Genomic DNA, 23929 nt, shown 5'->3' on the forward strand with positions numbered 1-23929 from the left:
CCTCCAGACGCTCCTCCTTTCCATATAACAAGTTGTGTCTGATGTGCAAATATTTTCCAGTCCAAACGTAGGTTAGCAGAATGTATGACCCCGAAGTGACTTTCATTGTGTGACCTTTCATGAGCTTGATCTCCGCACTGAGTTGGGTTAAGAGGAGGGTGTTAAAGTGTTCAGCATCAGTCTCCTCCAGCCTGAGCCAATCACAGAGCAGCAGATGTTGGTCTCGATTACGGCTGCATTACATCGTCAGAGCAGCGTTCCCTTTTTGCCTCAAGGCCCTTGTTTAGTTCCGCATGAAGAAACTCGCTGAAGAGGAAGAAAAAACATCCCCGAGGCCAAGCACTTTCATATTTTCTGTTTGTGTCTTTGTGTAATGATCTTGAGAACTTAATTTGTGAAAACATGTCAGCGAGAAGATGGCACAGTTTTGATTTTCTGTGCTTTAAATTGTTCTTTGATGTCAGCTGCGATAGGCAGGTGGTTTTGATGAATGAAATTCCCCTCGGTTTTCAATACCTCAAAGATATTAAAAGGGCCTTGGGTCATTGAGACAGACAGGCCTTGGTTACCGATCTTTATTGGGTTGCTCTCTAGAGTCACTGTTTGGATTGGAAAGTGTGAATCGTGAAGGTTTTTCTTTTATATTCAATATGTTTGGGCTGTTCCTCTAGAATCTGCAGCTGTTTAACAAGGCCAGTTCACTTCGTTAACCACAGAAACGTTGGCTCATGAGCATTAAGTCAAAAATAACAACAAGCCCACGCAAAATTTCAGTGCTCATAAATTTCATTTTTACAACAACAAAAAAGGTTGAATTTCTTGAAGCAACCTAATCCCGCTTAAATAAATCATATAATGGCTTCATCTACATACTTTGCATCACCTATAAAATAAAACTATACATTTAAACCTATACATTTAAACTTCGGGCATAATCTGAACTGAAGTGAGTGGCTGAGATGTTAAGTATAGTACAAGTTACACTTTCATGCAGAAAACCCCCATAAAATATAATATACTGTATGTATAAAGCTAAATAACCAGGGGTATCGATGCTAAGTATGAATTTCATATTCCAAATATGATTTAAACCAGAAAAGGACTCAAAACGCTCCCACTAGTGTGCGTGTCGGAGCGTTTGTGTTCTGATAAACTAGTATTGACATTCAGAAAGCTGTATAGTCGCATCATTGTGTTGCAAACGGTTGTGTACTACCACATAAGGCTGCTTATGTGATTCTACATTATACAATGTGTTCAAAAATATGCAACCTAGACAGGTTGGACCAGGCAGACAGGTTAAAGGATAAGGTTATGATGATGTCATCGACAGTCTTTTTCATTAAAGGTACAGTCACTGTGCTATTATAAAGCCATTGGTACACGTCAATACAAGTATATGCCTTTAATAAAACTCCCAACAGAGCAGTGTTTTTACATTCAACTTCCTGATACTCCTGTTGGTGACCCAGTGCTGCACTGCTTTACACGTTTATTAACTGCAGGTATGAGAATACATCTACTTTTTATCGTTAAATGAATTTTGATTTGTCCGAATTGAACTGAAGGGGAAAAGATTGAGAACATTTACATTGAACAATATCTAAATTCTAATATTCACTTTCTGTTTAAACTGTTTAAAATGGCTATTGGTTCTGACATTTAAGTTCATTTTGGCGACTGGGATGTTTTGCCATATCTTGACTACCGTTACTGGTATAAGTGTCTTGATGTGTATGAATTGTGGCCGATAGGATCATTTTAGTGACATTGATAGTAAAATGAAGTAAAGCCTTACAACTCAAGACAGGATGTCAGATGAGAAAAAGGCGACATGGTTGAAAAAGGTGGAAATGGGCCGGTATTAAAACTTGGAGAATGAGGAACAAGAGAGTAGAGGTCAGATAACTGGGATGCCAGGGCCTGAGGGAAGTCAAGCGTTGGAGAGGTGGAATTAGCTAAATAAAAACAATGGAGGAAGCATGCGTGACAATATGGTAAAACAAAACTGAAATTTTATACTGGAGTTGTCCCAGGACATTCTTTGAATACATTAGTTTTTTGTGTACTATATATATATAAACACTACCGTTCAAAAGTTTGGGGTCATCCAGACAATTTTGTGTCTTCCATGAAAACTCACTTTTATTTATCAAATGAATTGAAAATTGAATAGAAAATATAGTCAAGACATTGACAAGGTTAGAAATAATGATTAATATTTGAAGTATTAATTTTGTTCTTCAAACTTCAAGCTCAAAGGAAGGCCAGTTGTATAGCTTATGTCACGGTGATATTAGAGTGGACCCAATAGCACGACTCAGACAGGAGTAACAAAGAATACTGTTTTTGGTTGGAAACAGGCTGGGTCAAAACCGGGAGATCAGTCGAAGAAGCAAACAAGTCCAAAAAGGGGCGGGGCAGAGAATCAGAGGTCAGGGTAGGCTGGCAGGGTCAGAACAGGCAGGTCAGGAATATACTCTAATAACGCTGGAGAACTTGGCACGAAAACACAAGACAATCTGGCAGAGGACAAGTGGAAGTGAGGGAGCTAAATAGTGAGGGACTAATGAGGGGATGTGCTGCAGGTGAGAAGGGCGTGAGGACCAGGTGAAGGGAATGAGGGACTAACGAGGTGACCAGAGGCAGGTGAAGGAAGTTGGACTGACGAGATGGTGTGACAGGATGAAAACAACTATTACAAAAAGGAAGGCGTCGAGCTAAACTGTTACAGCTTATATCACCAGCATAACTGTTTTCAGCTGTGCTAACATAATTGCACAAGGGTTTTCTAATCAGATATTAGTCTTCTAAGGCGATTAGCAAACACAATGTACCATTAGAGCACTGGAGTGATAGTTGATGGAAATGGGCCTCTATACACCTATGGAGATATTTCATTAGAAACCAGACGTTTACACCTAGAATAGTCATTTACCACATTAACAATGTATAGAGTGTATTTCTGATTAATGTTATCTTTATTGAAAAAACAGTGCTTTTCTTTGAAAAATAAAGACATTGCTAAGTGACCCCAAACTTTTGAACGGTAGTGTATATTAAACAGTATAGAAATAGAATTTACAGCCCGTGTGATTATCTTAAATTCAATTTCTCGTCTACTCTTAGGTCATAAATATCTCATTAATAACCACACCTGTTAAAGCACTGTGGGTTTATACACTTAAAGGGTAAAGAGTATCCTATAGGATATAAATACATTATTGTGACATTCTTATTATTGTCTTCTCTTTAGATGATGGAGCTAATGTATTCTCCTGAGACTGCAGACAGTTTGTTACTGCCTGACCCACCGTGTCCCTCTATTCCCTCACTGGGAGATGGTGAGTCTTACCACGTCTTCATCAGCTACAGCAGCACCGACTCCCGGTGGACTCACTCCCTCATCGACCAGCTGGAGTCCTGCGGCTTGCAGGTCTGCTACCACGACCGTGACTTCACTCCCGGCCGCACCGTGTTGGAAAACATGTCCGACTGCATCCAGGAGAGCCAGAAGGTCCTGCTGGTTCTCAGCCAGGAGTTTGTGAGGAGCCGCTGGTGTCTCCTGGAGGCCAACATGTCTCTGTTCAGAGACTGCCTGGAGAGGAAGCCCATCGTCCCGGTGCTGCTGGAGCCAGGAGTCTCTGTTCCTCTCCACCTCTGCCACCTCACCTACCTGGAGGCCGACGACCCGGACTTCAAGGACAAGCTGCTCAAGGTGCTGTGCACCCCCAACCAGCAGCTTCAAGGGTCCACTGTGGTGCCCTTCCAGCCTCCTTCTATCTACAATGGGAAGGCCCTGCAGCCTTTGATTGCTGTCAATGAAGAGGGACTCAACAAATGGGATTGTGGTCAGTTCAGTGACATGGAGGTGCCGGACCAACTGCGTCTGATCATTCAGGACCCCGAGAACTACAGAAAGGCTGTGAGGATGATCAACAGTGTCTCTCAACATAAAATGCTCCCACTCTGGGTTAGAGTACTGATGCTTGTTATCACTATAACATTGATGTTATTCATGACATGTCTATCCTCATTAGCGATAGTTTGGATGATACTTTCTTCAGGGAAAGAGGTGAACCCAAATCTTAGGGCTTTCACTCCTGCTTGTCTCTTCTGTCTTTCATTTGCATTGTTTATTGAGATGGGTCTTTGGAAAACGGAACAATTGAAGTACATTGTGAAGGAACTGCAGAAAGCTGTTGGCCAGGCAAACATAATCCTCTCAGAGGAGAAGGTGTTGATGGGCAGTTGTTCCAATTCAAAAATCTATCTGGTCTACGTTAGTCTGGACGGTTGCAAACGAGAGTTTGCAGCAACATTTTCTGAGCAGGGTTGTGAGGAGGATATGTTTCAGAGAGCCCTGGCTTTCTTCTCTTCAGGTTACGCCTGCTGCCTTGCTAAAAGGCACTTCCCCTTTCCTCAAACCAGCTCCACTGGTCACCTGGAGAGAGGGGTGTGTTTCTGTCAGTACGTCTCACAGCAGCTGAGAACAAATCAATGGGAATAGCAGTCACAGTATAGACCTGAAATGGAACTAGTAACTCAGTGCTGGCATTGGTTCAAGATTTTTATTAAAGTATATTGACATTTACATATTATGCTGATTCCCAAGCATTTAATTCCGTTTATGACGTACATTTCCATGTTTTCTCCCCATCGTGTATGACACAACACAGACACATACATGTGTACATTATCATTTCATACAATATATTTTACCCAACATTTTTTTGGGTAAATCATGCTGCTTCTCTTGTTAAGTACTTCAACATAATAGTTACCCAAGGCTCCAGGCTCGTGACTCTATTGTTTAAAATCTCCACGCTTCCTTCCATTGTCTCAAACTATAGAAATCAACAAAATAAGTTACCATAATCATACAGATTACAATCTAATTTATAACCATTTCACAAGGATACTATAATCCCATACGAGTACTGAGTAAGTGCATTGAACAAATGAACATTTGGATATGCCAGAATTGACACTGTCGAACTGCTCCCACAGCTTGGCCTTGATCCAGGAACTTGGCGGTGGCCAGAATAAATAACTTTCTACTCAGCAACACTCCATGCATTTATTTTCAGTAGACTTGACGACGGCAAAGTTGTCTTTATCTATTTCATCCATCAGGATTTCCTTTGGGTTGGCTGTCAGCACCCAAAAGAGGTGTGCAGTCCTCATTCAATGTGTTTTTCACACTGTGGCCTCATAGTTATAACTAGTTACCTTCGCATTGAAAATGCGGAAGGTTATGTTTTGATCGACGTGTATTTATTTATTTATTTGTATGCGTGTTACTCGCATAACTAAAAAAGTATTAAACCGAATCGCATGAAATTTGGTGGGATGATTGGTTATTATCCGGGGACCATTTGATTAGATTTTGGGATCGATCGGGTCAAAGGTCAAGGTCATGGAAAGGTCAAAATCTTCTTTTTACCATAGCATGGTCAATTTTTATCCAATTGGCATGCAACTAATGCCAACATGTTCATAATTCAATGCCCAATCTTGTGATATGCGAAGGTATGCGCTCTACCGAGTGCCCATTCTAGTTTTATAATGTTTCAATATAAGTCCTTAAGACAGCCTGAAGAACATTTTTATATCATCTGTTATCTGTCTTGACAACATTTTGTTGACTTTTTCCACTGATGCTACCTTATCAGAAACAAAGACCTGTGATGTGAGATCTTTGTTTGTGAGCGCAGCACATGTACCACGGAAAGAAGGATCAATATTTGCTGTCCTTTACGACACTCGGGGACGGGATTCCAGATATAAAAAACAGAGACGTGACATCGCTGTGCGGCTGGGAACATCAACCACGTTCAACCGGCGTGCAGCGAGGGGCGATGGAAATGTCCTCCTGCTGCCGCACTATAACTACAACTAAATTAGGATGGATTAGGCATACTCATCTCACTGGCCTCGCTGCCATATAATCGTGTCGTGTGCACGCGTGTGTAAAGTGTCGTGTGGCGGAGGAACTGCACACAGCAGCGGGCGGCAGTCGTAACGAGAACCATCCCGTCTAATCCTAGACGATGACTTTTCAAACTGATTTAGCTCAATCAACTCCAGTCCTGTCACATCGATTAAAGAGGAATTTACTCCACACATTACAGCGTGTAAATGTATCCATGTGCATGCACAGCTGTGCTTATTCCAACATGAAGTCATTTCCTGAACCACAGCAGCTATTGCTGCCTCTGTGCTTCTGTGCTCTACTTCAATGACCACTGGATGCTGAACAGGATATAGTTTCTAAATCAACTACTAAAACGGCCTATTACACGCTACTGTTACACTCATTTCAATGGAGTTCATTAAAACATTCCTCTGTCTTAATCGAACACTAATTTAGTTATTAGTCATCTCCAGATGTTCTCAGCTTGAGGTCAGTTCATGCATTGTCTTTAGAGTTGTGGATGCATGCTCCTTATGGAGGCACTTAAATGATATTTTCCTGTGGAGCTGCTTTGGCTAGGTCTGGGTGCGGTCTCAAACATAACTGCATTGAAACACAAAGTAATTATAAAGTTATTATTCAATTATATTGCCATGTAACGATAAGATGTGCTACTCATATATTAAATAGAGAAGAGAAACAATTACTTTTCAAAGTGTCTATGAATTCTCAGCCACCCGGATCATGGGACTATAATGAAGTTAGAAGGAACTGAATTTCACGAGTTGAAGTGATGAAGTGTCTCACATGAGTGGCGGATGACCGAGTGTAACACTGAAAGAAGAAGTCACTGCTCTGACATCACAACTTACACATTACGAGGACACTAAATTATTATTATTATTACTAAATGGAACAGGGCCATAATGCATGTTTTCAATCACACCTGTTTTTACCCTGTAATTTCATGTCAAAATGGCTGCTGGGAAAAGGGCCTGTACAGCGACGGCAACACTGTATGGTGATAATATTTATGACCCTCTGACATGACTCCCATAATACGTACACTCCTGAAGAAACAGCTCTGTGATAAGCAGATGGAAGCAGTCAAATAAACATAGTGGGTTTATTTTCAAATCTATGTATCTGCCTTTAGAAATACCGGTAAAGCGGCACAGTTTACAACGGCGTGCTTATTTATGCCTCCCTCGCCATATTGTTTGCTTCTGGAATGTCAGGACCAACATGATGAGTGACCTCCTGAGGAAACCAGACAAGAATAGACGCTGTTCCATCCGAATTATGTTGTGTCGAGATGCCTGTGTCGGCATGGTCGGCAAAGGGCAGGGGGGGGGGGGGGGGGGAGTGCTCACATTGAACCGCTCAATAAATAAAGATAAATAAATAACACTTTATAATAACGGCATGCTATGAAGCATTAGTTAAGTATGAGTTAACACTTAATTCATCATTTATAAAGCGTTTTTCCGCACTTTATGTAACGGTTTAGCTCCACGCCTTCCTTTTTTTATTAGTTGTTTTCATCCTGTCTCTTAAACTATCATGTCATTCCAGATCCTGCTTCCCATCTCGTCAGTCCAACTCCCTTCATCTGCCTCTGATCACTCCCTCGTTAGTCCCTCATTACCTTCACCTGGTCCTCACGCCCTTCTCACCTGTTGCCCATTCCCTCATTAGTCCCTGTCTACTTAGGTTCCCTCACTTCCACTTGTCCTCTGCCAGATTGTCTTGTGTTTTTCCGACCGAGCCCTCGAGCGTTCCACAGTTTGATTATTCTGTCTGTTCCGTTCCTGAAAACCCTTTCAGTAAAGAATCTTTATTTGAATTATCTGTCTCCTGAGTCGTGCATTTGGGTCCACCCTAATCCCGTCGTGACAACTTTATAAATGATGGATTCAACATTTGTGAATGAAGTATTATGTAATGCGTCATAGCGTACAGTTATTATGAAGTGTTACCTAATATGTGGTCATGTTAGAGGCAGCAGTGGCCTAGAGAAGTCTCTCTCTGGTCCTATGGCTCGGTAACACGTTATAACTAGAATGGGCACTCGGTAGAGCGCATACCTTCGCATATCACAAGATTGGGCATTGAATTATGAACATTTTGGCATTAGTTGCATTGGACAAAAAAATGTGCTATGGTAAAAAAAAGAGTTTGACCTTTCCATGACCTTGACCTTGACCTTTGACCCGATTGATCCCAAAATCTAATCAAATGGTCCCCGGATAATAACCAATCATCCCACCAAATTTCATGCGATTCAAGAACATTTTGACCTGTTCATGACCTTTGACGATCGATCCCAAAATCTAATCAACTGGTCCCCGGATAATAAACAATCATCCCACCAAATTTCATGCGATTCGGTTCAATACTTTTGAGTTTGCGAATATTTTGACCTGTTTTTGACCTGTTCATGACTTTTGACCTTTGACCCGATCGATCCCAAAATCTAATCAACTGGTCGGATAATAAACAATCATCCCACCAAATTTCATGCGATTCGGTTCAATACTTTTGAGTGAGTGAGTGAGTTCTGAAGATTGACCTGTTGACCTTTGACCTTTGACCTTTGACCTTTGATCCCAAAATCTAATCAACTGGTCCCCGGATAATAAACAATCATCCCACCAAATTTCATGCGATTCGGTTCAATACTTTTTGAGTTTTGCGAATAACCATACAAATACAAATAAATATAATCAAAACATAACCTTCCGGCATTTTCAATGCGAAGGTAATAACTGCACCCTAAGACGCATTTTGTAATAATGAATCCATCATTTATAAAGTGTGGAACAACACTTTATATATGATGAATTAAGTGTTAACTAATGCTTCATAGTGTACAGTTATTATAAATTGTTACCGTAAATAATAATATTGCAATGGTAGCCTGAGTGGTGAGGAACATTTTCCATGCTGAATCACAGACCATAATACTGCCTCTGTGTAAGGAGGCCACTCAGGTGTATTGACACTGTGTGTGCATCCACGTGTGAAGGTTCTCAGTTCAGGTTGAGTGCGTTACATTTTAAATGCATCCATAGCATGCCTCTCTGCCTTACATACATCTTTATTATCGTTTATAACGTGCAGAGACACTTGGGTCAGTAATCTGATCTTAAAACAACGAAGGGTTAAGGCCATCTAATTTTTAAAAAATAATCTTGTGTAAGCAGACAACCTTTTGGCATCCCTTAAAAGACCCTGGAAGAAAACCATAATGTAAAGATAAAGAGGACTCTGACCACTCTGGGACCCTTCAGTTAACACTTGGCTACAGGTCTGTGCATTTAGATATTCCACCTGGCAGTGAACTAATGCTCGCTCCGCAATGTTCGGTTAGTGGTGACTTTAATGTGAAAGAACGTGTGCCTTTCAGCAGTTGCCAGTTATCGACATTGCTCGCGCCAGAGAATGAAACCAGATGAGGAACCAGCATTTGGTTCCAGCTCAGTTGGGGCAAAAAAACTACTAAAAACGATTCCGCATGTTTGATGTGCAAAGTATGTGGATATGTAACGCAAACAAAAGGACAAAACTGAACTTGTTGTGTGTTAGTTGGAGTTTAGAAGACGGTAGGACACTTTCAAGGAGATTCGATAAAAAGATGTTTTTAAACAACATGCATGAAACCATGAGGTGGTAATCAGAATCAGAAACATTGATTTGCTACGTTAGACACACGAAGAATTTGAGTTGGCGGCTGGTGTGTACATTAGACAGACAAACAAAACCACAACAATCAACAGTCAACATAGTGCAAGAATTTAAACTTTACATTTGTATAAGATCAAATAAAGTGCACAAACAGATAACAGTGCTATAGACAAGGTACAGTAAGTGTGTGTTAAAGTGACATGTGAAATTAGGTGTTAAATGTTAATTATAAAGAGGTGTGCAGGGAAGTAACCGGAAGGAAATGTCTTGGGGATGACAGAGTCAGTCAGGGGGGGACCCGGAACATCACTATTCTGGCTTTTTGCGGAAAAAAGTGCTTCAAATCTAATTAAATTGCCAATTCTCCACTTATGGGCCATTTCATCATGTCTCATGTCGCAGATTTCTTAAGAAACGTTTTAAATTTAGATTTACGGACCCTGAGATTAAGAGCCTACCGATTGTGACCCTGAAATCGCTTTCAAGCAATTTGTCCACATATCCAGACACATAAGTCACAATAAGCTACCGAAGACTCTTCACAGTGTGGGGTGTAGCCCTACCTGTCACAGATTTACAGGCACTTAATGGCAGTATAAAACAAACCAAGGTAATCTTACAGACTCTCAGGTTGTAAAGTTGTTATTTCATAGGATACGGGTCTCTCTAAGGTACTCTCAGAGAAGGAGATTAAGAGGGTCTGCCTCAAAAGGAAAGCAGCCACATGGATAAATATGGTAAGAGAAGATACAATTTTGTTTTTGTTATAATCATTCATTATTTTAAAATACCTCTGAACATTATAATACAATAATGCATTTTGCCACCTTTTTTGCTTTGTGAGCTCTCGACAAACATCCAGTCCCGGTCCCACGGAGGTGGCATGAAGTGCATCTCGTCAGCTTTAAATTGTGGATTTGGGAATTTTTCTGGAAGCTATTCTGCGGTAATCATTCTGGTCAAGCTTAGAGATCAACTCAGTGTGGTTAGACAGAGCTAAAGAGACCTTTTCAAACTCACTGAGATCTAAATGGCAGACAAAGGAACATCTTGGTCCGCGATCTCGCGTTTCTCTATTTGCCATAGCCGAGTCGTGCAACACCAGTAAAGCTGCTCGGCCAAGAGGACTTCTGTTGGCCTACCAGAGAGGACTTCTGTGGGGTTACTAGAGAGGACTTCTGTTGGGTTACCAGAGAGGTGTAACAGTTTAAACTCCCTTCACCTGCCTCTGATCACTCCCTCGTTAGTCCCTCATTCCCTTCACCTGGCTCTCACGCCCTTCTCACCTGCAGCCCATCCCCTCATTAGTCCCTCACTATTTAGCTCCCTCACTTCCACTTGTCCTCTGCCAGATTGTTTTGTGTTCTCAGACCAAGCCCTTGAGAGGTCCACTGTTTGTTTGTTTCTTCAGTCTGTTCCATTCTTGACAGAGACTAAGTAAAAGATCTTTAAGAGTATTATCTGTCTCCTGAGTCGTGCATTTGGGTCCACCCTACATCCCGTCGTGACATTACAACCTGGCCAAATCATGGACCCAGCACACCCTTCTGCAGCGAGCCGGTGTGAGAGGATTGAGGAGGTCCTCCAGCAACAGCGAACGCAGATGGTCAGCTTCGCCGACGAGACACGGCAGACTATGGCGGCGATGGCTAACCAGATCCAAGCACTAGCTACAGCCCTGACCCAGCACGGAGCCTCACCGTCGTCTCCTGCTTCACCTCCTCCTGCCTTCCTGCCTCCTGTTTCACCGCCACCTGCGCCAAGACCCGAGCCTCGGGTGGGAACCCCGGAGCGCTATGCTGGAGAACCGGAGGGCTGCAACCCATTCGTCACAAACTGCTCCATCCTGTTCTCCCTGCAGCCCCACACCTTTGCCGCGGAGGAGGCTAAGGTAGCTTTCACCATAAACAACTTGACGGGCAGAGCGAGACTGTGGGGTACCGCGGAATGGGAGAGACATACGCCAGCCTGCACTTCGTTCCTGCTTTTTTCGGCGGAGCTTCGCAAAGTTTTCGGAGAGGTCTCCAGATCCAAGCGGAGGACTGGCGGAACTGTGCCAGGGGGACCGAACTGTGGCAGATTATGCCCTGGAGTTCCGTACGAGAGCACGCCTGAGCAACTGGAATGAGGCCGCTCAGTGTGAGGTGTTCTTGATTGGACTAGCAGATTATGTCAAGGATGAACTGATCTCTTTTGATTTGTCTGCCAACTTGGATGGCCTAATTGAACTGACTTCCCGAGTGGACAGACGCATCCAGGCAAGGCGACAGGAGCGACGCAGGGGGGGGACAGATCATCGCGTTTTCGCTCGACGGCGAGCTGCTCCAGCAGCTACCAGCATCACCCTGGTCAGGGGAGGTACTGGTGAGCCAAACCACAAGACTCTCTCCCAACCAAAGGCCCCTCTTTCACGCTCAACTGCTGCTCGCAAACGGGCCACAGACCCTCGCTACATTCATTGACTCTGGTGCTGACGACAGCTTCATTGACGAGGACCTAGTTCATCAGCTGGGGATCAAGCAGTTCCCGCTTCCATGCCCTGTTCCGGTCAACGCCCTGGACGGCCACCTACTGGGGACAGTGACTCACCAGACCACGCCACTCCGTATGCTCCTGTCCGGTAAGCACCATGAGACCATTCAGTTTCTTATCCTGCGGTCACCCAAGCATCCACTAATCCTGGGGCATCACTGGCTCCGCCGCCACAACCCCCACATTGACTGGGCCACAGGAGCCATCCTGGGTTGGAGTGCATCTTGTGACCTGATCTGCCTGAAACAGGCTGCTGCACCTCAGCAGTCAGTTTGCCCCAGCTCTGCATTGGACCTGTCAGGAGTACCTACGGAATACCATGACTATAGGGAGGTATTCAGTAAGGTCAAGGCCTCATGTCTGCTGCCACATCGACCATACGACTGCACCATTAACCTGCAACCAGGCACCACCCCACCCAGGGGCCGCCTGTATTCCTTATCTGCCCCTGAGAGAGAGGCCATGGAGGCATACATCAATTCCTCTCTAGCTGCTGGGCTCATCCGTCCCTCTTCTTCACCTGCAGGGGCGGGGTTCTTCTTCGTAGGGAAGAAAGACAAGTCACTTAGGCCTTGCATTGACTACAGGGGACTCAATAACATTACCATAAAGAACCGCTACCCACTCCCACTCATCTCTTCTGCTTTCGAGTTGCTGCGGGGGGCTACCATCTTCACAAAGCTAGATCTGCGTAACGCCTATCACTTAGTCCGGATCCGAGAGGGGGATGAGTGGAAGACAGCTTTCAACACCCCTACTGGACATTATGAATACCTGGTTATGCCCTTCGGTCTTACTAATGCCCCAGCCGTTTTCCAGGCCCTGGTGAATGATGTGCTCAGAGACATGTTAAACAAGCAGGTGTTCGTCTACCTAGACGACATTCTTATTTTCTCGAGGTCCCGAGAGGAGCACATTCACCATGTCCAAGCAGTCCTTCAACGTCTTCTGAGGAATTCTCTGTTCGTTAAGGCAGAGAAGTGTGAATTCCACGCCTCTTCTGTCCCCTTCCTGGGCTACATCGTGGGACAGGGGATCGTGCAGATGGATCCTGCCAAGGTGGAGGCAGTAACGTCCTGGCCCATCCCTGACTCACGTAAGCAGCTACAACGATTCCTGGGGTTCGCCAATTTTTATCGGAGGTTTATCCGCGGTTATAGCACCGTAGCTGCCCCACTCACGGCCCTCACCTCATCTAAGGTCCAGTTCCGGTGGTCACCCTCGGCTGAGGGGGCCTTCCAGGGACTTAAGGCCCGGTTTACCTCTGCTCCTATCCTCCAAGTTCCTGACCCCGAGCGACAGTTTGTAGTTGAGGTGGATGCCTCCGATGTGGGAGTGGGGGCCATCCTTTCTCAGCAGGCTGCCAGCGACCAGAAGCTTCACCCATGCGCCTTCTTCTCTAGGCAACTCTCTCCTGCTGAGAGGAACTATGATGTTGGTAACCGAGAGCTGCTTGCCGTTAAGCTGGCTCTTGAGGAGTGGTGACACTGGCTTGAGGGGACCAGTCTGCCATTTTTGTGTTGGACTGATCACAAGAATCTCGAGTACATTCAGTCCGCCAAGAGACTCAACTCTCGGCAAGCCAGATGGTCTCTGTTTTTTACCCGGTTTAACTTTTCACTCTGTGACAGGCCTGGTACCCGTAACGTCAAGCCAGTCGCCCTGTCCCGCCAGTTTGTGGACAAGGGGGATTCCACCGCTTGTGATGACAACATCCTTTCTGCCCCAGTCTTGGTGGCCGCTATCACCTGGGAGGTAGAGGATAGAGTCAAGGCTGCCCTGGAGGCCCGACCCGAGCTCCTGTCCCCCTGACCATCTGTTCGTTCCCCAGACCCTGAGGTCGGAGGTCCTCCAGTTGGCCCATAGCTCCAAGCTCACTTGCCATCCTGGGAGCCAGCGTACTAAGGATGCCTTGCAGCAGAGGTTCTGGTGGGCTACTTTGGAGAAGGACACCCGGGAATTCGTCAACGCCTGTCCTGTCTGCAACCGGCACAAACCTTCCCACCAGGCTCCCGCTGGTTTTCTGATACCGCTGTCGGTGCCCCATCGGCCCTGGTCTCACATCTCCCTGGACTTTGTTACTGGTCTCCCACTGTCCAACAACCACACCGCCATCCTAACAGTAGTAGATCGGTTCAGCAAGATGGCCCACTTCGTGCCCTTGCCCAAGTTCCCCTCGGCCAAGGAGACTGCTGAGCTGGTTCTGCTGCACGTCTTCCGGCTTCACGGTCTTCCCACAGACGTAGTCTCTGACCGGGGTCCTCAGTTTACATCCGTGTTCTGGAGGGAGTTCTGCACTTTGATCGGGGCCACAGTCAGTCTGTCATCTGGATTCCACCCGTAGTCCAACGGCAAGACTGAGCGCAAGAACCAGGAGATGGAGACGGCCCTACGGTGTTTGGTTTCCGAGACTCCAGCATCCTGGTCCCAACAGCTGCTGTGGGTGGAATATGCCCACAACACCCTGACCAGCTCTGCTACTGGTATGTCCCCGTTTCAGTGTGCCTACGGATTTCAACCTCCATTGTTTTCGGCCCTGGAGGAGGTTTCCTGCCCCTCAGTCCAAGCGTTCGTCCGCCGCTGCCACCGTACCTGGGCCAAGGCCAGACTGGTGCTTCTCAGATCGGCCGACCGTTACTCCACAGCAGCCAACCGGCGCCGCTCTAAAGCCCCCATCTACCAGGTTGGCCAGAGGGTGTGGCTATCAACCAAGGACTTACCCTTGCGAGTGGAGGCGAGGAAGTTGGCACCCAGGTTCATCGGACCATTCGAGATACTAAAGGTCATCAACCCGGCAGTAGTCAGGCTCAAGCTGCCCCGGGCCATGCGGGTCCATCCGGCGTTCCACGTCTCCAGAGTTAAGCCAGTTCGGGAGTGTCCACTGGCCCCTGCTGAACAACCACCACGGTTCATAGAGGGAGGTCAGTAGTAGTATAGGGACATGTATGCGCGTATACGTACGTGCACGCGTGCCACCTCACATGCACTCTCATGCACGCATATATATGTCCCTATTATGCATATTTTTTATGAAAAAAATAAAAAAATAAAAATTACAATATATTATTTAAAATATAAAATATTATCACAAATTAAAAATCTATGAAATAAAATAATTCCCTATAGATAGGAGCTCTTGTTTGTACCATTTAAACATTTATAAAACCCTTCCCTGTGTCTTTAATAATACAAAGTGTTTATCAATGTGCTGAAATGACTGTAAGGGGTGTGTCACCCCCGCAGCACACGCACGGATGTAACTTTGTACATCATACATGCACGAGCGGTAGGGGCGGGAAGCTAAGGTATGGGGGGCGTGTTTGGTGGGGAAAAAAAGGTGTGTCCGGAGGAGTAGGGAACGATGTTATTGGGTGCATACTACTTATGAATAAGGGGGAGGGAGGGAGGGCTTATACCGATAGGCGTATATATAGAGAGGGTTTTTGGGGCAAGAGGTCAGTATCCAACAGTCTGGTCACTGGCGTGTACTTAGTAGTTGGCTCCTATTACTATTGTTACAGCTATTGCTAACTGCTAACTGCTAACTCTCCTGCTGCTGCTTCTGTTTGTGGGAGTGTGTTGGATATCTGCCAGGATTATTTTTCTTCTTTTTTATTTTTATTTTTGATCTATCTCTTTTATTTTTGAGCTATCTTTTTTTATTTTAATTTTATTGTTTGTTTTTGAGCTATCTACATACAGTCATTATGTCTGACATCGACAACAACAACGACAACACCATCAACAACGATAAAGACAACCCTGCTGGTTCTATAGGTACGTTGGGGTCCTGTAGTCCTAATAATATAGATAAGCCAGCAGGTGTCGCTGCAGCTGTGTATACAGATGTGGATACAGTCATACTGGGGCGGCGTACCTCTGTTGATGGTCCCCGCGTAGATGCTGAGCACCTAGGGGTCTATGGGTATGTTTACAAGGTTACCTATTCTAACGGTACTGTAGGGCTAATGAGTAAACATATGGGGCGTACCAGATCCCAGGGCTACGTGAAGGGCATGTTATTGTCTGTTAGTGACTGGAGACAGTGTCGTTCAGTAATCGGAGGTCATTTGAGCCGGGTAACCCGTCTGATAGTATGACCACAGCCCAATGGTATAGTGAAACAGGTGCTCAAATATACCATATAGATACAGGACACCTCCCCCGATCACCGCTAGGGTTTCTATTGGTTAGCAGTTGTCTGAACCGTGAACACATGTTGGTGTGTAGAGGGGTGACGGGTTATGGTCAGACAACCCACCAGTTCAATAGTAGCGAGTATGATAAATGGTTTCAGACCACATTCTTTGTTCAATGGTGTGATTGGCAGGCCATGCAGGGTCTGTTCAGCCAGGTTGACAATGCGATCAGGGCAGACAGCGTCTATGAGACTTACGGCCCTCTTAGAAAACGTCTTGTCTACGATGATGCGCCAATTGGTATGCAAATTGGGGTGTCTGCTATCATGCAGCCACGGATCTGATAAAGTCGACAAGCACATGTCTTCTAAAGGGGGGAAATCAAGGTAGGTTTCAACATGTGTATGTTTATTCATATGTTAATGTGTTTAAAATTTGATGCATAATTGACACAAATGTTTTTTATTTTATTTTCAGACGCTGAAAACACAGATGCCAACCATTCATGGGCCGATCAAGTGAAGAACCCCCCTTATACTGACAATACGGACGCCGAGGCCACCTGCACTGTTGACCCTGTTGCATATTTTATGGCCGGGCATGCTATGACCTTACAGCATCATCAGGACACGTGGGAGACCGTTGCAACGAATACCCGAGGGCTTGACATCATAGGACCTCCCGACTCCCCTAAAAAAGAACACCCGTGTTTCACAGAATGTGTTAAAACGGGGGTTCTACGTCTGCTGTCTGCCGCCATACAATACTACAAGGAGAAAAAATGTTACGGATGTTATACTGCTCATCCCAGTCAGATCCACCATCCCTGCCTGTGGCCTATACCAGAAGATTTCTACACTGAGCACTATGAGGAGTTGATGTATACCTTGTGGACCGACGATTTCATACCAACAGTGCAAATGTATGTGTCACTCTATGGTATTGAAACAACGGCTGATCGGATCAATGGAGCTGCAGCCATGATATGCCATAATCTGCTTACCGTTGATAATGTGACCGCAGTGCTTGTAAACTACGATGACCCCATGCCATCTGAGTATGAGCCCCCAGGGTACAATTGGGCCCTCAGGCTTGAGAAACTATGTGATAGGTGGCTAAAGTCTGTACATCGCCACCCTATAACCGTTGAGCATGCTATTGTTTCTTCTTATGGTATCAAACATGTGTTTATCACTATCGACAAAATACGATGATGTGTTGTTTATGTGTGGGTGGGTGCAATAAAACAGTTTGTTACAGATACTGCTGTGATCATTTCTAACAAACCTTCATCATGGATAGGACACTACAGACGATTTATTACGATCCAGCTCATCCGGGGGGCTTAGGTAGTGTAGCAAAACTACGTAATGCAGTCAGAGAGCAAACAGGCATTATGCCACAATTATCCAAGGTCAACAATTTTTTATTAGAACAAGATGTTTATACCCTCCATGCCAAAGCGGCTATAAACTTCCCTAGGAATAGGGTCCTGGTGAGGGGTATAGACCACCAGTTTCAGGCCGATCTTGTAGATATGATCGAATATTCAGAGGAAAACGATAAAGTGCGATACCTGTTGATGTGTATAGATGTCTTTTCTAAATATGCATGGGTGAGATGTTTATCTAACAAATCAGCTGCTTCTGTGACAACCGCCTTTAAAGACATTTTGAACGAGGGACGCATCCCTGTGAAGCTGCAGACAGATGAGGGGACAGAATTTTATAACAAAAAATTTCAGCAGTTAATGGATCAGTATAAAATCAAGCATTTTTCAACATCAAACGAGACAAAGGCTAGCATCATAGAACGTTTTAACAGAACCTTCAAGACCCGCATGTGGAGGTATTTAACGTCTGTTAACTCACGCAGATATGTAGAGGTGGTTCAGGATCTTGTTAAAGCCTATAATAACTCTCATCATAGGTCTATAAATATGACACCAAGCACTGTAGATAAAAACAATGAAAAAATAGTATTCATGCATCTGTACAAGTTGAAGCCTCAGAAACCCCTGGTTTTTAAATATAGCAAGGAAGACAACGTGAGAATCTCAAAACTCCGTGGAGTGTTTAGGAAAGGTTATAAGCAGACATTCACAGATGAGCATTTCATCATATCAGAGTGTCTATCCAGGGAACCACCTGTTTATAAACTAACCGATAGTGCCAACGATCCTGTGAAGGGCACCTTTACGAGGAGAACTACACAAGGTCATTATAGGTAAAACAAGACGTTTAAAATAGAAAGCATATTGACCAGAAAAAAACATCATGGTAAAAATATGGTGTTTGTAAAGTGGCTAGGGTGGCCCCAGAAGTTTAACACGTGGATCCCTGAAAAAGACATGGTGCCTGTATAGAAAAGGGTAGGACCCATCGTTCAAAAGGTCACACACTTGAGCACCATTCATCAGACAACATCGGTACAGTATAGCTATGGATAAGAACGGTTTCTACGTTACACTTCCTAGTAACGCTTCCCACCTGGTATATCCGAATAATAAGATATGGAATTACAGAACCAAATTAGCAAAAACTATCGTCTTGAGCGAGCCACACGAGGTTGGATTGATTGAGATTCAATATCCCAAAATGTGGAACAGCTTCAACGATAGCGACGCCAGCATTCAAATATCCGACGATATAACAACGGGGGACCGGACTTCTATCGTCATGACAGTGGGCTATTATGGGTCTATAGAGGAGCTGGTTTACGAGTTTAACGTCCGAATCCGTGCCTTAACCAAAAAGCCTTACAAGGAATACATGTACTATGATAGCTTTAAAAATAGGGTCTACATCAGCGGCCTGGCAAATAGGGACATTGTCATAAAGGGCCGTCTGGCTGAGATTCTAGGATTCGTTCCTGGAACGGTTTTTCCCACAGGTGTGGACCCTCTACATCAAATTACGCCCCACATGCTGCCGATATTCATGGGGGTTGTTATAACATATATGTATATAGTGATATTGTAGACTATCAGTTGGTTGGCGATAGCCATGTACCACTCCTGAGATGTATAAATGTGTCTGACGAGGTGCGACGTATACCCACTCTAACTTTTGACAAGCCACACTACACGTCGCTCTCCAAAACGTGTTTGATGACATTGAGTTAGCTTTAAAAGACGACCAGAACAGGTATATACCTTTTTTATACGGTAAAGTGATTGTAAAGCTACATTTTAGACCCATAAAACAGTATTTCTAAAACTATTGAATGATGGGTCGAACCCCCTACGTTCGAGACGATGGTCGTTATATGACATACTACATGAATCAGGCTGGTGGGGACCTACCGGGTTTTATAGGGGCTAGTACCCAGTATGGAAACGGATTGGGTGGTATGTTTCGAAGTCTTTTCAGAATGGCCATACCTCTTTTAAAAAGAGGATTTAACATTGCTAAACCACACCTAAGGACAGCGGCATCTAATATCATGGGTGATGTTGTCTCGAAAATTACTAAACATACCATGGAGGATAAGCAGGAGGGGCATGGTATGTTAGTGCATATGAGGCGCCCACTGAAACGACCACCAGTGAATAGGGGGCGTTCCCGTACCACAAATAAAAGACGTAAAACAGGTGGTAAAACCAAGAAACCAGTCAAAAAGAAAACAGCAGCCAAACGAAGCAGATCACGGGGAAAACGTGCTCACTTCTCGGCTAAAGACATCTTTTAAAAAGAAAAAAAAGAAGAAAAAAACAACAAGACCTAAGTTAAGAAACTAAGAAACTATGTCTCTTATACATAAACAATCTGCAGAATGTGTAAAGACCGAGCTGGATCTGTTTACGGTTCCTTACACTCAAACATCCCTCGAGAAATCTACATTTTTAGAAATTCCACCAGTGTCTGCAATAACGGATACCGGACCCTTGGAGTTCTACATCTCGTCGAGTGGTGAAGATTATCTTGATTTGAATGATTCATATCTGTCTTTGAGGGTGAAGATTACGAATCCTGATGGGTCTGATTTACCCGCTGCCGCAGATGTAGGATTCATAAACTATCCAGGATGCACCTTATTTTCCCAAGTAGACATCATGCTGGGTGATAGACTCATATCACAATCCTCAAATACTTACCCCTACAGAGGAATAATAGAATGTCTGCTCAACTATAGCAAAGACACTCTGGATACACAATTCAGCCCTGGATTATTTTGCAAAGACACAGGCTCACATATGAATGTGTCCACCATACAGGGGGCTAACACAGGGTTATTGGAGCGTGGAAGCTACACGGGGGCTAGCCGGACGGTTGAGCTAATAGCCCCGATACATTCTGATCTGTTTTTTCAAGAGAAGTTGTTGCTTAACGGCGTCGATATTTCTCTGAAATTCATACGATCAAAAGATGCATTTGCCCTAATGACAGCAGCGGATACGCTGTACAGAGTTAAGATTGTATCAGCCAGTATTTTTGTGAAAAAGGTTACTGTGGCACCTCCTGTCAGAATGGCTCATAGCCGCCCTACAGCACACAAATGCAAAATATGCTCTTGACAGAGGCGCTTTGAAAACTTTTTCCATACCAGCGGGGACAAGAGTATGCAATCAGGAGAATTTATACATGGGTCAGCTCCCTAAATTCATGGTCTTATGCTTTGTGGACAATGAAGGATATACCGGTAGCTACGCAAGAAACCCTTTTAATTTTGAACACTATGATTTAGAGTATTTGAGCATCTCTGCAGACGGACAGTCACACCCATCAAGACCATTCCAGCCCTCATTCCAAAACGGGCTCTACACTAGAGAATATTACCACATGATTCAAACTACAGGGAGGCATTTAAAGGACAGACCGCTGGCAGTCACCCGCAATGATTTTGGGAATGGTTACTCAATGTTCTGCATTAATCTGGAGCCTGACGAAGGATGTTCGGGGAATGTCTCGCTGATTAGAACAGGCAATGTTCGTCTGGAGGCTCGATTCCGTGTACCTCTGCCTAGAACAGTTACGTTGATATGTTATTCAGTGTTTGACTCTGTACTTGAGATATCAAACCAGCGTCAGGTATTGATGGATGCATATTAATGGGTACCTGTTGAAATACGATGAATACCATAGAGTTGACTAGTATAGTCAGAAAATGCATGATTAATGGAACACGTTTTGTGGGGGTCCTGGCCTGTGATCAACTACCTCAGGCAGAATTATACACGTACCCTGCAATGATGATTGTAAACACCCACGCGTCTGACAAACCTGGAGAGCATTGGTTGGCAATTTATATCACAAAACACAATCACGGTTACTTTTTCGATAGCTTTGGGCATGCCCCAGACTATGTGGGGTTCCCCAGAGAAATAAAAGAGTTCCTCAATGAAACATGTGAGCACATATCTTATTCGAGAAAACAGGTGCAGAACCATCTAGCCACTACTTGTGGGCAGCATTGTGTGTTTTTTCTGTGTCATATACAAAAAGGCTGGCCTTATTCTAAAGTGTTGGCCCTTTACGGCAACAATTTGTTTACTAATGATGCGTTTGTTACTCGTTTCGTTAACAAAAGACACTCTACAGATTGTTGTGGCGACTATTTTCCCTGTGTGCAGTGTTCGTAAACATCATGTAATGTATTATCAGATACTTTTATAAATAAAACATGTGACACCCAGTTATTGCTTAACCTTTTATTCAGAGTATATGTAGTGTAATGTATTATCAGATACTTTATAAATAAAACATGTGACACCCCAGTTATTGCTTAACCTTTTATTCAGAGTATATGTACAATTAATACAGGTAATGAAAAAACAAACGAGGTAGAGTGGTCAAAATAAAACAAAAACAATTAATACAGGTGATAAAACAAATGAGGTAGAGTAGTTAAAACAAAAACAATTAATACAGGTGATAAAACAACGAGGTAGAGCGGTCAAAATAAAAATTAAAAAAATAGAGCAATACATACACTCATGGATATACACACACACACACACATACATATATATTATAAAAAGACAGGCACAAATTGTTATACCCGGGTAAAAAAAAAAAAGCTTTAAAAAGTCACCCAAGGTTTAACAGGTCTGCGTGATCTACCCTTTGAGGTCTTGGGGGTCTTAAAAGGGGTGTCATATTCATCAACACTACGATTATGGGATGTATGTGCTGTGTCCTCATCTGTACTAAAGTTATTTGTGTCATTCATCTTATTTTTGGCTACAAGATTGCGGACCACAGGATTGGGTATAGCCGATAAGGGTACATTTAAACCGGCGAGTGTTTTAAAAAAAACAGCCCATCCCTTTGGTCTAGAGCTGTCTAAGACGTTATGGGCAGCAGTGACACCTCTCACCAAATCATGCAGGTGTGATCCATGAATAATTTGTTTATTAATGATAAGCTCCCCCCTCTCGTTCCACGACACATCGTTCGAGCTGTTTAACGTATCCAGAATACATTCAGCATGTTTTTTGCTGTTTTTAGGCAAATGTTTTATAACACTCCCCAGAACAAGATCCTTTTTAGGTACCATGTCGTAAGTACCCGATTCCTCTTTTGATGCTGTGGGGTTAGCTCCAGCATGATTCTCTCCAGGCGGCAGCGACAGAGTCAAGACGCTCTTCTCGCGTTCACCTTGTCTCACAAAATTCAAGTATCTTTGTAAAATACCCGCATATTTTTTAGCTTTTTCATATACATCCGTGTCCGGTTTTTCTAACACCTCGCTCATGGTTCTATCAAGGTCGTTTTCCACAGACTGTCTTATAGATCCTTGTCGCTGGTCAGGCATAGTGTGCTTTAGAGCGTCCAATTGTTGCTGAGGCACCAGAAACATTTTCTGCGTATGATCCATCTACTTTGCACTCACTGACCACCTCTGATAAGATTAATTATAAAAGGAATAGCCGCCCCCAACAGAGAGAATAAAAAACCGCCTGTCTGATTGAGTTTCTTCTTCTTACTAGTGAGTGAACCCTTCTTTGATGCCACCAGTCTAATAAGCTTCTTCTTCTTCTTTAAGAGTTTGTACTGCTTGTCAGTCAAGGGGATATTACCGCTCAAAACATTTAGTGCAATCTCACACAGAGACTTGACAAAATCAGCTCCGGCATTACACACAATGACTCTCCGCACCTTAGGAGGCGATTTATATATCAACTCTAACAGAGCAATATTCCTTTGCATACGCAGAGACATTATCTCTTGTGCTTCTTAGCCATGTACACCACGGGGTGGTCTGACAACACAGATGTTCTGAGTCTTAAGTGTTCGGGTGTCATGGCTTTATAGTCTATGAGTAAATAACCAAAGGGTAGATGTGTCGCATCATTAAATGACTCTAAAAAATGTCGAGTGTTACCAGGAAACATTTGTCGAGCCAGTAACATAATCTGACATTTATCCCTAGGATTCTTAAACAAAATGAGGTAGTTTGTGTTTAAACTAATAGTACGACTAGCCTTTCCCTGAATGAATACATTTTGCACTAAATATATACAGCTTAGGTTTCTGTGATGTACATATTTAGTAAAAACATTTTGAACTTCGAGGCTGTTACAGGCATCATTCATTACATCGTCTATGATTAGTAGATTGTTTTGGGTTATGGGTAACAAGTCATCATCACACAGAGATTCGGGTAATCCGTTTACAAAGGTGATCTTGCGTATCTTCAGTAGTTGGTCATA

The 23929-nt window shown here is 43.9% G+C and overlaps 1 protein-coding gene across 1 annotated transcript; it reads left to right on the forward strand.

The window, feature by feature from the left end:
• The first annotated feature begins 1489 nt into the window (after positions 1-1489).
• On the forward strand, positions 1490-5072 carry LOC130195602 (uncharacterized). Its single transcript, XM_056417228.1, has 2 exons — positions 1490-1505; positions 3257-5072. Exon 2 carries the CDS (start codon positions 3257-3259, stop codon positions 4508-4510), a length of 1254 nt encoding a protein of 417 aa, XP_056273203.1. The 5' UTR covers positions 1490-1505; the 3' UTR covers positions 4511-5072.
• Positions 5073-23929: the final 18857 nt, after the last annotated feature.

This window comes from Pseudoliparis swirei, chromosome 6 (genome assembly GCF_029220125.1).
Source record: "Pseudoliparis swirei isolate HS2019 ecotype Mariana Trench chromosome 6, NWPU_hadal_v1, whole genome shotgun sequence".
Classification (NCBI taxonomy): domain Eukaryota; kingdom Metazoa; phylum Chordata; class Actinopteri; order Perciformes; family Liparidae; genus Pseudoliparis; species Pseudoliparis swirei.

Excerpts from the sequence above, each read along its gene's own strand:
- LOC130195602 (XM_056417228.1), top strand. The coding sequence starts at position 3,257 with ATGATGGAGCTAATGTATTCTCCTGAGACTGCAGACAGTTTGTTACTG.